This window comes from Pongo abelii, chromosome 21, assembly GCF_028885655.2.
Source record: "Pongo abelii isolate AG06213 chromosome 21, NHGRI_mPonAbe1-v2.0_pri, whole genome shotgun sequence".
In the NCBI taxonomy this organism is placed as follows: domain Eukaryota; kingdom Metazoa; phylum Chordata; class Mammalia; order Primates; family Hominidae; genus Pongo; species Pongo abelii.
This window is the reverse complement of record NC_072006.2, coordinates 62,704,604-62,717,884: the sequence shown is the minus strand read 5'-3', so window position 1 is coordinate 62,717,884 and position 13,281 is coordinate 62,704,604. Positions and strand designations below refer to the sequence as shown.

Genomic DNA, 13,281 nt, shown 5'->3' with positions numbered 1-13,281 from the left:
TGCCCAGGCTGGTCTCGAACTCCTGACCTCAGGTGATCCAGTGCTGGGACTACAGGCGTGAGCCACCGCGCACAGCCAACTTTTATTCTTAAACTTAATCCATTCATCTTTCAATATTTAAATGTCAGTGCTGCTAGGTGCTTCACACCTTTACTGATCACTGTAGGAGTTAGTTATCCCCACAGGCCCAGGTCAGGTCCCTGTCACACGTTTTCATAGTACTGCACATTTCTCCTTCATAGCACAGAAAAGGGTTGAATAAATCATTTCTGGCTGGGCACAGTGGCTCATGCCTGCAATCCCAGCATTTTGGGAGGCCAAAGCAGGCAGATTACCTGAGGTCAGGTGTTTGAGACCAGCCTGGCCAACATGGTGAAACCCTGTCTCTACTCAAAATACAAAAATTAGCTTGGCATTGTGGCGGGCAGATTCCCAAATGTGCACCTATAATCCCAACTACATGGGAGGCTGAGGCAGGAGAATCGCTTGAACATGGGAGGCAGAGGTTGCAGTGAGCCGAGATCATGTCATTATAATCCAGCCTGGGTGATAGAGAGAGACTCAGTCTCAAAAAAAAAAAAAAGAAAAAAAAAAAAGAAAAAGAATAAATAATTTCCTGTACACTAGTCATAATGTAGCTTCTTGCAGGTAAGGTCTACGAGGACAGAAGTCCATTTTGTCTAAATCAGGGGTCAGCAAACTTGCTCTGAAAAGTACCAGACAGCAAATATTTTTGGGTTTGTGGCCCATCAAGTCTTAGTTGCAACTATTCAAGTTGGTCATTGTAGCCCAAAAGCAGCAAGACAATAAGTAAATAATTGGGTGTGACTGTTTCAGTAACTCTTTATTTACAAAAACAGGAGGCGGGCAAAAACGCCACAGTTTGCCCACCCCTGGTCTAGGCACCAGCACCCAGTCTAGCACCTGGCAGATACCAGGCACTCTATGAATAAAGAAAACTACCAAGAAAAGGCCATTTGACTTTGGCTATTAGATGGAAACTGGTACCAGGGAGAGGTGGTTTTAGTGGCATGGCAGGGTGGAGCTGAGATGACAGAGGGCTGAGGAGTGAGCAGCAGTTGCGGAAGTGGTAACTTCTCTTTCAGGAGTTCCACCAACTGAGCAGTAGGTTGGGGAATGGGTGCTCTTGTGGTGGAGTGGGGTGGATTCGGAACCTGTGTGCAGGCTATGAGAAGATGATAGGGCTGAGGAAGAAACAGGGTAACTCATGAAGAGGTGGGGCTCCAGAGCTCAGGGGCATGTTTGGGGTTGGTCACAAAGGAGGAAGCCACCTTCTAAAACTGAGGAAAAAGAAACAAAAAAAGGCAGAAAAAAGAAAATGAGGAGAAAGTCTTGTATGCTATTTTCCCTGTGAAAATGTGAGCCAAATCTCCTGGTGCAGAGAGTGGACTAGAGGCAGCTCAGGAGCCAAAGGCATCTGGCAGATTGGGAGCTACTGGCAAAAAGGGAACAGTGGACACTCAGGACGGGGCGGGCCTCACCAAGATGCATGAAGCTACACCCTTCACTTTTCTCTCTTCTTATTTGAGAGAGCACTTCTAGCCAAGGTGGTGTCTGGGTGTCTTGTGGGTTTTGGGTTTTCAGCTCTGACTCAGTGTGAAGTGTGTCACTCACTGAATCACCAGCAGTACTTGCTGTCACTTCCCAACACTTCACTTTCCCATGCAGGTAGGGACAGGCAGGCCCTGAGAAGGATGGGGTCATGTTTTACATGTGTCATACCCAGCTCCTTCTTAAAGGACACGGAAAAGCATTTTAATTGCAGAAACTTATTGGCGAATTTCATCCCCATGCCTTCAAATGTGTAGGAGACCCATAGGGTTTAAAAAAGCAGATAGGCGGCCGGGCGTGGTGGCTCACGCCTGTAATCCTAGCACTTTGGGAGGCCAAGGCGGGCGGATCACGAGGTCAGGAGATAGAGACCATCCTGGCTAATACATGAAACCCTGTCTCTACTAAAAATACAAAAAAAAATTAGCCGGGCATGGTGGTGGGTGCCTGTAGTCCCAGCTACTAGGGAGGCTGAGGCAGGAGGATGGCGTGAAACCAGGAGGCAGAGCTTGCAGTGAGCCGAGATCTGCCACCGCACTCCAGCTTGGGCGACAGAGCGAGACTCTGTCTCAAACAAACAAACAAAAAAAGTAGATAGGCTGGGTGCAGTGGCTCATACTTATAATTCCAGCACTTTGGGAGACTGAAGTGGGTGGATCACTTGGGCCCAGGAGTTCAAGACCAGCCTGGGTAGCCGGGCACGGTGGTTCACGCCTGTAATCCCAGCACTTTGGGAAGCTGAGGCGGGCGGATCATGAGGTCAGGAGATCGAGACCACCCTGGCTAACACGGTGAAACCCCTTCTCTACTAAAAATACAAAAAAATTAGCTGGGCGTGATGGCAGGTGCCTGTAGTCCCAGCTACTGGGGGGGGGCGCTGAGGCAGGAGAATGGCGTGAACCCAGGAGGCGGAGCTTGCAGTGAGCCGAGATCGCGCCACTGCACTCCAGCCTGGGCAACGGAGCGAGACTCTGTCTCAAAAAAAAAAAAAAGAAAAAAAAAAAACTAGCCTGGGTAACATGGTGCAACTCCATCTCTACTAAAAATACAAAAAATTAGCCAGGTGTGGTAGTGTGCATCTGTGATCTCAGCTACCTGAGGCGGAAGGATGACTTGAGCCCAGGAGATTGAGGCTGCAGTGAGCCATGATTGTGCCAGTGCACTCCAGCCTGGGTGAAAAAAAAAAAAGCAGATAAAAAATATTGAACACATAGGTGAGGCGCGGTAGCTCATGCCTGTAACCCCAGCACTTTGGGAGGTTGAGGTGGGAGGATCACCTGAGGTCAGGAGTTCAACACCAGCATGGCAAACATGGTGAGACCTTGTCTCTACTAAAAACACAAAATTAGCTGGGCATGGTGGTGGGCGCCCATAATTCCAGCTACTAAGGAGGCTGAGGCAGGAGAATCGCTTGAACCCGGGAGGCAGAGGTTGCAGTGAGCCAAGATTGCACCATTGCGCCGCAGCCTGGGCAAAAAGAGCGAAACTCTGTCTCAAAAAAATAAATAAATAACCTCTGACAGCAGGAGCTCATAATTTCTCAGGGGACAATCTTATGGCAGTTTCTCTCCTAGGCTGTAAAATATTTCTCTATTAGTCAAAGAATGATCTGCATAGAGCAAAAAGGCCAATTTTATCCTAATGATGGATAACATAGATTTTTTTCTTTAAATCCTGGAAACCATTTGAGGGTTTGATGATAAAACTAGAGCACAGCACCTATTTAGTTTTATAAGGTTAACATAATATTAAAGCCTATAAAACACAACTTCTTATGTAGTCAAAGGATTAGTATTGCAAAATGAGAAGTTTTCTTATAGAGTCAAAAACATATGAACAATCAACTTTACTTATCCATAGAACCAGAGAACTGAAAAAACCTTCCATTTCAATATGAATTTATTAATTTATTATTACTACCAGTACAGGAATGTGTAAGGGTTCAGATCTCAACCTACTACTTTCAGGAAGGACAAAAACCATTTAAATGTCTTTTACTTGATATGCCTGAAAGAATAGCACCAGGATCTATTTTCATCTGCCTTATTTCAAGGTGTAATTGTTGTTGACATTTATAGACTGAAGCTTCTGTGTCTATTCTAATAATTAGTAGAACTCCAATTCATATTTGCATTTTGAAGTTCTCTCCCCCAACAAGTCCGAAGATAATTTTCCTAAAATACACAGATCCTCACTGGACTCTTCGAAGAGTCCAGCCTTCCAGAGATGATGCGAACCAGCGACTCAGAATTCAATGACTATAAAGCGCAGGGCCTACACCTGTAACACACTATGTATTTGGAAGGATTTTCAATGCACCTTTAGATGTGTATCAAATAAAAATCTCTTACCCTATTGTTGGGTTGATGTTTGGATCAAAACTGTCTTCCACAAACCGCCACACAATACTCGATTTACCTACACCTGTATCCTGAAAGAGAACGAGATGAGGGACTGAGAAAAAATTTACCTTTTGGCAGACACCAAAAACTACTTTGTGGCATAAGTTCAGGATTTTAGAAAAATCACCCTAGACGTGTAAATTTTATAAACTGAGGAACACAAAAGTGGTTGTCATAAAAATTCAGTAGAGTAATTAGGAAATTCCAAGTGTACTAAAAGGGAGAGGTTTTTGCAGTTAAAACAGATTAGGACCTTTTGAAAGACCCAAAGTTTCTGCTTCGTGTAAAAAGTAACAAGTCCACTTGCTCTTTAACATATGTTAGCAAACTTTGAACTCCTGAGTTACCTCTGAGTAATCCCTGATGAATCCCAGCCCCACCCTATTTGGGGGGAATAAAGATTAGTTATTGGAGTTCCTGCCGATCTTTAAAGCAGAAACTCTGGAATGACAGCATCAATTTCAGAAAGAAGGCTTTGAAATGGCCAACACCTTGTCTTTCCTGACAAGACAGGAAGCTGAAGCTTCAAACTAGTCTTTGGGGCTTCCTGATTTGAACACCCCTTTTCTCCACAGGAAGAGTACTTGGCAAAGTAACTCTTTGGAGAAGTGGCAGGGGTATCCCACAAGTTCAAAAACACCCAAGAGACAAAGTAGGCTAATGCTGCTTGTAAAACCTAACGACCTGTTATTGGTTTTACTTTGGAAGACTTGGCCAACTCCCAACTAATACCTTGGTAAGTTGGGAGAAAACTATTTAAGAGCCTCTCTTAACCCAGATGCAATAGAGAGGCAAGGGGGGGCTGTTTGCTCTTTGTGGGGCGGGAAGAGTCCACGGGCTCCAGGGAGGAGAAGGGGAAGGGTCCCTTCGGCCTCCATGACCTTTTCGAGGGTGCAAGAGGTGGGCGGGACGGCTCCCGACCTGGAGGGAGGGTCCACGGGGCTGGCAGACAGCGTCTTGGACGTGGGAAGGGGGAAGGGAGGAGGGGACATGAGGGATCCGGGGTCCCCGCCAGCCCAGCCTCCCGTGGCCCTCCCGGCCGGACCCGCCGCCACTCACCCCGAGCAGACACACTTTGAGCTCCCTCAGCGCCATGGCCCGGGAGCTAGGGGCGCGGGCCCGCCGCCGCCCTAAGTTGAGAAGGGAGAGGCCAGGCCCAGCAAGAGCATCCCCTGGCGCCGCTGCCGCCGCACGGCCCAGCCCCGGTCCGCGCAGAGGCGGTTGCCGTCCGTCCTCCGGCCCTAGGTCCGGCGTGTCCGCTGCCAGCCGCGTGGGACCCGCCTTAGCAGCCGGGACGCCGCCGCGGCCTTCCGGGCGCCGCCGCCGCCGCCATCTTGGGACGCCGGCCGGGTCACCTGACCTCCCCGCCCACCTCGGCAGCCACCTTCGCTGAGAGGGCGGGGCCGGCTGGCCAGCGCGGCCCGGGGGCGGGGCCCGAAGCCGACGGCCCCGCCCCTGTCTACAGGCCCCCGCCCCTGCCGGTCCCGCCTCCATGCCCATCCCAAGATGGCGGGTGAGTGGGGCTGGGCTCGGGGGATACCAGAGGTGCCTCTCTCTCTCTTGCCCCGTGACCACCCCGCGAGGCCGAGGGGCCCCTGCCCGACCCCGTCCCCTCTCGCCGCAGCCCCCTGGTAACTCCTTGTGTGTTTCTTGGTTTTCAGAGATCCCCCTGTACTTTGTGGACTTGCAGGATGACTTAGACGACTGTAAGTAAGAGTTGGGGCACCCCTGTCCCTCCCTGGGACCCTCTCAAAGAATTCAGAGTGCACGAAGCGCGGGGCGGGGGAACCTCAAGCTAGGCCCTCCTTGTCGGGACCAGAACAGTGGGACCCCCAACTGCCTAGATCCACTGGTGGCGGTCCCTCCTCCCTGGGCGGGGCGGGCTGAGGGTGGGAGCCCTTCCCTTCCCTCGGGGGAAGGATTTTTGTTGTTGGGGAAACTTTTGACTTCCTGTCACTTCTTTTCTTCCTGCCCCTGCAGCTGCCGTGGGATGGGCGGAAGGGGTAGTCCCAAGTCCTAGTCGACCCAGGGCGGGCGGGGGGCCCGCCAGCTGGGAGGTGGGTGACTTCCCTCTCAGGGCCTCGCCCTTTTTCTAGGGACTTTTAGGACTGCTGGGGGGTTTGGGAGGTCTCCCTCTCGGTGTGGCCGGCCACTGAGTTGCGCGGACTTCTCAAGTGTCCTGGCCACAAGCCCGGCTCCATCTCTTATCCCATGGAGCCCATTGGCCCCCGCATTTCTTGAGTGGGACCCTTGTCCCTTCTTGCCCTCTTCTTTGGAATCATGTTAAGGGCTGGTAGCTGGGGGAGGTGTCATATTAGAAATCCAAGTTCGCATTTCTGGTGAAGGAAGCGTTTTCTCTCCCGTCAAGAAACTTTTACTGAGCAGCTACTTGCTCTGGGGGCCACGTGTTGGGCTCCGAACCTGCAAGGATGTGTTGAAAACAGCTCTACACGCAGGGAGCTCACAGGGTGTGGGGAGAGCCTACTTGTAAACAGAAAATTACCGAGCACCGGAGTGCTTGCTGGTGAAGAAGCCCTATATAAATCATCCAAATAGCTAACATTAATTGGGGGCGTACTATACGCCAGTCATATACAGTACTTCCTCTCATCTTTCCTTCCACATCTGCAGGTTTCCTAATAGTAAGAGTTGGTGTTTACTGAAAACTTACCATGGACCAGACAGCGTTAAACTCTTTTTTTTTTTTTTGAGACGTAGTCTTGCTTTGTAGCCCAGGCTGGAGTGCAGTGGCACGATCGCGGCTCACTGCAAGCTCCACCTCCTGGGTTCATGCCATTCTCCTGCCTCAGACTCCCAAGTAGCTGGGACTACAGGCGCCCGCCACCACTCCCGGCTAATTTTTTGTATTTTTAGTAGAGAAGGGGTTTCACTATGTTAGCCAGGATGGTCTCAATCTCCTGACCTCGGCCTCCCAAAGTGTTGGGATTACTGGCGTGAGCTACCGCGCCCGGCCCAGTGTTAAACTCTTTACACACATTAACTCAGAAGGCGCAGTTTCGGCTGGGTGCGGTGGCTCAGGCCTGTAATTCCAGCACTTTGGGAGGCAGAGACCGGCAGATCACTTGAGTCCAGCCTGGCCAACATGGTGAAACCCTGTCTCTACTAAAAATACAAAAATTAGCCGGGCGTGGTGGCGCGCGTCTCTAATCTCAGCTGCTCGGGAGGCCTGAGGCAGGAGAATTGCTTGAACCCGGGAGGCAGAGGTTGCAGTGAACGCCGCTGCACTCCAGCCTGGGTGACAGAGTGACTCCGTCTCAAAAAAACAAAACGAAACAAAAAAAACCAACAAGGGGCAGTTTTGTTAAAGTAGCATAACACTTTTGAAGGGGCAAAGCAAACTGATAGTTAAGAACCCGGTGTCTGTGGAATCAGATGGCCAAGAGTGAAATCCCGTATCACTGTTTACTGGCAGTGTGATCCCAGGCAAGTCACTGTACCACTCTATGCCTCAGCGACCTCATCAGTAAAATGGGCATTATAGTGCCCCACCTTAAAAGGCTTTTATAAGGGATTAAATGAATAAAGGATTTAGCACAATGCCTAGTATGTAATAAACACTTGGTAAATATTGGCTGCTGTTACTGTTATTAATGTGATCATTATTAGTAGTTATTTAACACTGTTGAGCCTGGTACAGTATAGATCCAGGTTTACCCAGCTGAATGTTTCAGCCGATGGGCATGCTCAGATTGAAGGAGTTGTATCATTTCCATTGATAAACAATGTTTAGCTGCCATGATGGTGCTTGTCATTCATGGATTTGGTATTTGGTCTGACTGGAAAGCTATTTTCTAGCTGCTTCAGTTATCTAACCACCCCAAAACTCAGTGGCTTAAACCAACAGCATTTGATTTCCCACAAATCTGTGAGTAGACTGGGTGGTGCTTCTGCTTAATGTGGTTTCAGTTGGTGAAGTCCGAAATGATGTCACTTATGTGGGTGGCATAGGTCCTGGCTGTTGGCTAGGAGATCTGCCAGGACTATTGGCCAGGACTTCAGTTCTCCGTGAGGCTAGGTCAGCCTTCTCACAGTATAGTGGCCACAGGGTAGTTGCACCTCTTTTCTGCCGGCTACCCTCCTTCAGTCCTTTTTCGCCTATGTATGTACAAAAAAGGAAGGAAGGAATTATATAGGAAAAAATTATGATCTTACTTTGGGCAAATATTTGAACAAATGTTAGGTGTTTGAGACTTGTGATTAAAAAGACTTAAGTACTCTTTAGCAGACAGCTGAAGACTTGCCCCAATGAGGAAGGAAACCACCGTTATGGCTCTGAACATAACCACACCTTGGGTAGGACAACTCAGGCAGCCTCTTGGGGGCTTCCTGTTTGGGCAAGGGTAGGAGCTGTGGAATGCTGTACCTTAGGAGTTTATAACGTAATTCATCTGTACGGGAGGGCATGCTCATTCGTGTCGCCCTGCTTCTACCCCTACACCTCCCCATGGTAGTATTGGGAGGTATTATCATACAATTATTGGCAGAAAGAACCCTGAAGTTTTATCCTCTACATCCTGGCTCTCTCACACTTGTAGCTGTGTTACGTTGGGTGGACCACTCACCCATTCTGTTCAATTCTTTGCAAAATGGCATGAGAATGGGAGCTGCCTCATAGGACTGGTGTGAGGGTTAGATGGATAGCCAGAAAACATTCTAAATTAGTGCTTTATAAAGTATTCAGTGACTTTTATCATCATCATCATCTTTGCTGGATTTTTATGTAAGAGCTTATGATTCAGTGTTAACAGCTGCTACTCTGTGAGGTAGGTGGGATTATTCCTCTTAACAGATGAGAAAACTGAGAATCAGGTTGAGTAACTTATCCATTGTGGCACAGCTCATGAATGGTGGAATTCACAGTCAAATGTGGTTCCTTCTGCTCTTTTCTTTTTTCTTTTTTTTTTTTTTGAGATGGAGTCTCGCTCTGTCGCCCAGGCTGGAGTGCAGTGGCGCGATCTCAGCTCACTGCAAGCTCCGCCTTCTGCGTTCACGCCATACTCCTGCCTCAGCCTCCCGAGTAGCTGGGACTACAAGCACCCGCCACCACACCCGGCTAATTTTTTGTATTTTTAGTAGAGACGGGGTTTCACCGTGTTAGCCAGGATGGTCTTGATCTCCTGACCTCGTGATCCGCCCGCCTCAGCCTCCCAAAGTGCTGGGATTAGAGGCGTGAGCCACCGTGCCCAGTCTGCTCTTTTCTTTTTATTCTACCACGTGGATCAACCTCATAAATATTCTTAACCTAGGGGATAGGAGATGGATGTCAGTTTGGGTGGTACTGTGACTGTTGTCCTCCTTGGGCATTTGTGTCTAAATGATGCGATGCCTCTCTGTTTAGACTGTAGGTCCCTTGGGGTAGGGACACAGGCCATCCTTTCTATAATCCAATGTCTCGCATGATCTGGGTGCTCAATTAATGTTGTTAGTGTTAACGATAATGGATTACGAGGCTTTTGTCTGATTTACTTTGTGATTCTTGATTATGTTTGGCTAATTTCAAAAGGGAGCCATAATGAATGGATGTCTTGTTTTTTAAATCATTCAGAGTCTTCAGGCCATTGCAGCACAGAAGAGATTTAATTTCAGAGAATTGGCTTGCTGAAGCAATCTAAATTTCTTCTCTTGAAAGCAGAAAGTATGTGGGATGGCCTGGCATATTGGTTTTCGTGTTGAATTGCACATGGAAGATGGAGCTGTATGTCTATGCCTGAGCATCTACAGGCCTATGAATGTCTAGTTTTGCTTATAGCATATGGAGGCTGAAGAGGTGTTATTGTTGATAAGGTTTGCTTGGCCAATTAGAATTTAAATGTGTGTCAGGGATGGGTGAGTAAAAAATGAGGGGCGCCTATTGCAAATGGAAAGAGACCCGGTGAATAAAAAATGAGGGGAGCCTATTGCAAATATAAAGAGACCTAAGAGACCTATCAACATAAGACAATATATGGTCATATTTGGATCTTTAGTTGAACAAATCAACTATAAAAATACATTATTGAGACAGGGAAAATTGAGTTGGACTGGGTATTAGATAATAATTATTTTGTTGGATGTGATAATAGTGTCATGGTTTTGTTCAAAGGAAAAGGGCCTCATCTAACAGAAACAAGCATTCGTGGGTGAAATCATTTGATGTGTGAAGTCCGCTATCAAATACTGCAACAAACAGTAAATAAAAGGTCAGGAGAGGGATAGATGGAAAGATAAATGGCAGAATGTTGATACTTGTTGAAGTTGGTTGCTGGGGACTAGTCTCTCTATTTTTGTATATGTTTGAAAATTTCCATAGTAAAAGGTTTAAAGGAGTGAGATGAAAGTGTCACATATGATCAAACATCTATAGGAAGAGTTGGAAGGCTGGATTCCAATTCTGAAGTCACTGCAGAGTTCTTGTAAGATACATTTAGCTTCAAAAGACTGACTCATAAAATATGTTAGTGCTTGGGGGGCAGTGTATTTCTTTTCAAATATTTAGCTTGCAAGAGGTATCTATGAAAGAGCTTGGAAGACGATATACTTCTATTTATGGGAAAAGCCATGTTCTAACAAATGATATCTGGACCTTTGGTGAAAACAGGATTAGCTAAGCCAATGGAATGTAGAGAGAATGTTGGAATCTTAATGCTAGAAGGAGCAATATATATTCAACCTTGAATAAAAGACATTTTCCAGAGCAAAAAGCATTCCATGTCATCTGCCCACTTTGTTCTATGTTTGTAAAAATCTCCTCAAGGACAACAACCAAGCCCCCAAAGCAGAGGAACGATATTAATCTGAGTCCTAAACCAAACCATTGAACTTTCTCTCCGAACTATGATATACACTTGAATCAATCCTAAACCAAACCATTGAACTTTTTCTCTGAACTATGATATATACTTGAACCAAAGATTTTCAGTTTTTTAAAATAAAAATCTCCCTGTCAACTGAAATAATTTGAACAGCAATATCTAATACTTGGAAAATAGAACAAAACCCAGAGATCAAACTATTCTCTAAATCAGAGATTGGCAATTTTTTTCTGGAAAGGATCAGATATTTTAGGGCTTGCTGGCTAGGTCTCTGCTCTGCTATTGTAGCCTGAAAGCAGCCATAAATAGCACATAAATGAGTAGTCATGGGTGTGGCCTAATAAAACTTTATTTACAAATACAAGTGGTGGGCTGAATTCGGCCTAGGGAAGGTGGTTTGCTGACTCCTTCTCTAGCTCAGAGTTGATTTTATTCCATTAGAGCCCCTAGGTCTGTGGATTAGCTGAGCCAGCTGGATCATTATCTTTCCCACTAGGTTTGGTTAGAAGAGCTGAGCTTTGTTGAAAAACCTCTGTTGAATAACCCTTGACAAGTTGCTCAAACTTCATGTCTCATTTTTCCCATTTGTGTATGAGAATGGCAAGGAACAAGAGTCAGAGTGGTGGAAGCGGATCCACCTTGCTTCCTTTCCCGTCGTTGTAATGCATTCTACTTTAGTTGCTCTGTATTTTCTATTTCCTGTGAGGCAAACAGATGAACATCAGCAATTCCCACAAATTGTCTCTGTTTAAAAAGAAGAGTTTTAAGTGGCTTTCTTCATCACAAAATAAGCTCTTGTAAACAAATTTTGCAACAAAACCTAGCTAACAAAAGGGAAAATAGTTTTGACCTTGAAAATACCAAATAATTTAACCCTGATTGGAAAAAAGTAAGAGGTGAGGGCAGGTATTAGTTTCCATGCTTGGAAAGTCATTCACGCACATAACGTGTTTCTCCACATCTTCCAAGGTATCAGCCTTCCCAAAAGCGTTGGGGATAGAGTTGTGGGGAATCCTGGGGCTCAGCTCCTGACACACCCACAACCTGGCAGGGAAGTGCCTGCAGTGTCTCAAGGGCCCAGGCAGAAGAGGGAACACAGATCTGGGCCAGTAAGAAGACAGGGCAGGGCTGGGTGCAGTGGCTCACGTCTGTAATCCCAGCACCTTGGGAGGCCAAGGTGAGCAGATCACCTGGGGTCTAGAGTTTGAGACTAGCCTGGCCAGCATGGTGAAACCCCATCTCCACTAAAAATACAAAAATTAGCCAAGTGTGGTGGCGCGCACTTGTAATCCCAGCTACTAGGGAGGCTGAGGTGGGAAGATTGCTTGAAACTGGGAGATGGAGGCTGCAGTGAGCCAAGATCGTGCCACTTCACTCCAGCCTGGGCAACGGAGCGAGACTCTGTCTCAAAAAAAAAAAAAAAAAGAAGACAGGGCAGGGGTAGGAGGGGAAGGCTTCTGAGGGGAGGTGGCGTTTGAGTTGGGGCAGGCGGAGGAAGGCGATGGGCATTTGGGCGGTATGTACAAAGGCAGAGTGTTGCATGAGCCTGGTCTGCTTGGGAGCCAGTGAGAAAGGGGTGGAGACTTGGGAACAAGAGCTGTGTGTGAGGGAGGGAGTGGGAGAGGCTGGGAGATAGCACTGGGGGCTGTCAGTGAAGAGTCTGCTTTACCAGCCCAGGGTTTAGGCTTAACCTGGGAGGCAGTAGGGCGTCCCTAAGCATTGTGGTTGGGTTTCTGTCTTAGGAGTGCAACCCAAGCAGTGGTACAAACACTGCCACTTAGGACTAAGAGCATGTCAAGCTCTGCTGTGACACGTTATTGTTGTAACAAAAGCCCACGGGCCAGGTGTTTTTAATCCCATTTTATTATTGCAAGGCTCACAGCGGGCACAGAAAGGCTAAGTAACTTGCCCAAAGTAACACAGCTAGTAAGTGACAGGGGTGGAATTTAAACCAGGAAGTCAGGCTGCAGAGTTTATCTTAACTGCTATCCTTTGGAGGACTCGTAATTCACTGTTATATTCATTCATTCATTCATTCACTCATTCATTCAACTGATATTTATTAAGGGCCTATTAAGTCTCAGGCACTATGTTAGGCATTGTGGACACAGAAGTGAATAAAACGAACCCAGTTTTTGCTTATATGAAGCTTTCAGTCCAGCAGCAGAAACAAGACACTAAAAAGGTAAGCAGAAGGACGTACAGCAGGTGAGTGTGACTGAAGGTGCCAGCACAGTGTGGTTGCATGCATACAGATGCTGCTAACATCAAGTGGCCAGAGAAGGCATCTCCGGAGCCCTGAGAGGTGCTTCTGAGTTGAGATTTGAGTAACAAGCTGGAGATACTTGCATGAAGAGCCAGAGAAAGCCTCCTGCATACAGCTCTTCCTTGTCAAGGACTAGCAGGAAGGCCTGTGTGTCTGGAGCAGTGAATAACAGAAACAGGAGGTGAGAGGAGGAGGTGGGGGCCAGGCCATACATCGCCCTTAAGTCCAT

The 13,281-nt window shown here is 47.2% G+C and overlaps 2 protein-coding genes across 7 annotated transcripts in view; one reads left to right on the top strand and one right to left on the bottom strand.

The window, feature by feature from the left end:
• The window catches only part of RAB22A (RAB22A, member RAS oncogene family), a 52,910-nt gene extending 47,576 nt beyond the window's left edge, over positions 1-5,334 (bottom strand). The window contains exons 1-2 of the mRNA XM_002830466.6: positions 5,034-5,334; positions 3,924-4,003 (exon numbers count right to left, since the gene is read on the bottom strand). Coding sequence (XP_002830512.1) covers positions 3,924-4,003; positions 5,034-5,069 — 116 coding nt within the window. The 5' untranslated portion in view covers positions 5,070-5,334. The remainder of the gene's footprint in view (positions 1-3,923; positions 4,004-5,033) is intronic.
• Positions 4,556-13,281, top strand: part of PPP4R1L (protein phosphatase 4, regulatory subunit 1-like) — an 81,744-nt gene continuing 73,018 nt past the window's right edge. The window contains exons 1-2 of one of the 6 annotated variants that reach the window (XM_054541894.2): positions 4,556-4,710; positions 5,636-5,680. Coding sequence is in view for 4 of the 6 variants with exons in the window: in XM_063720567.1 (XP_063576637.1) it covers positions 5,467-5,680 (214 nt within the window). In the remaining 2 variants the exon portion in view is untranslated. Of the gene's footprint in view, positions 4,711-5,318; positions 5,681-13,281 lie in introns of those variants that run through there. The other 5 variants (XM_054541893.2, XM_063720569.1, XM_054541895.2 and 2 more) reach the window with 5 other exon arrangements.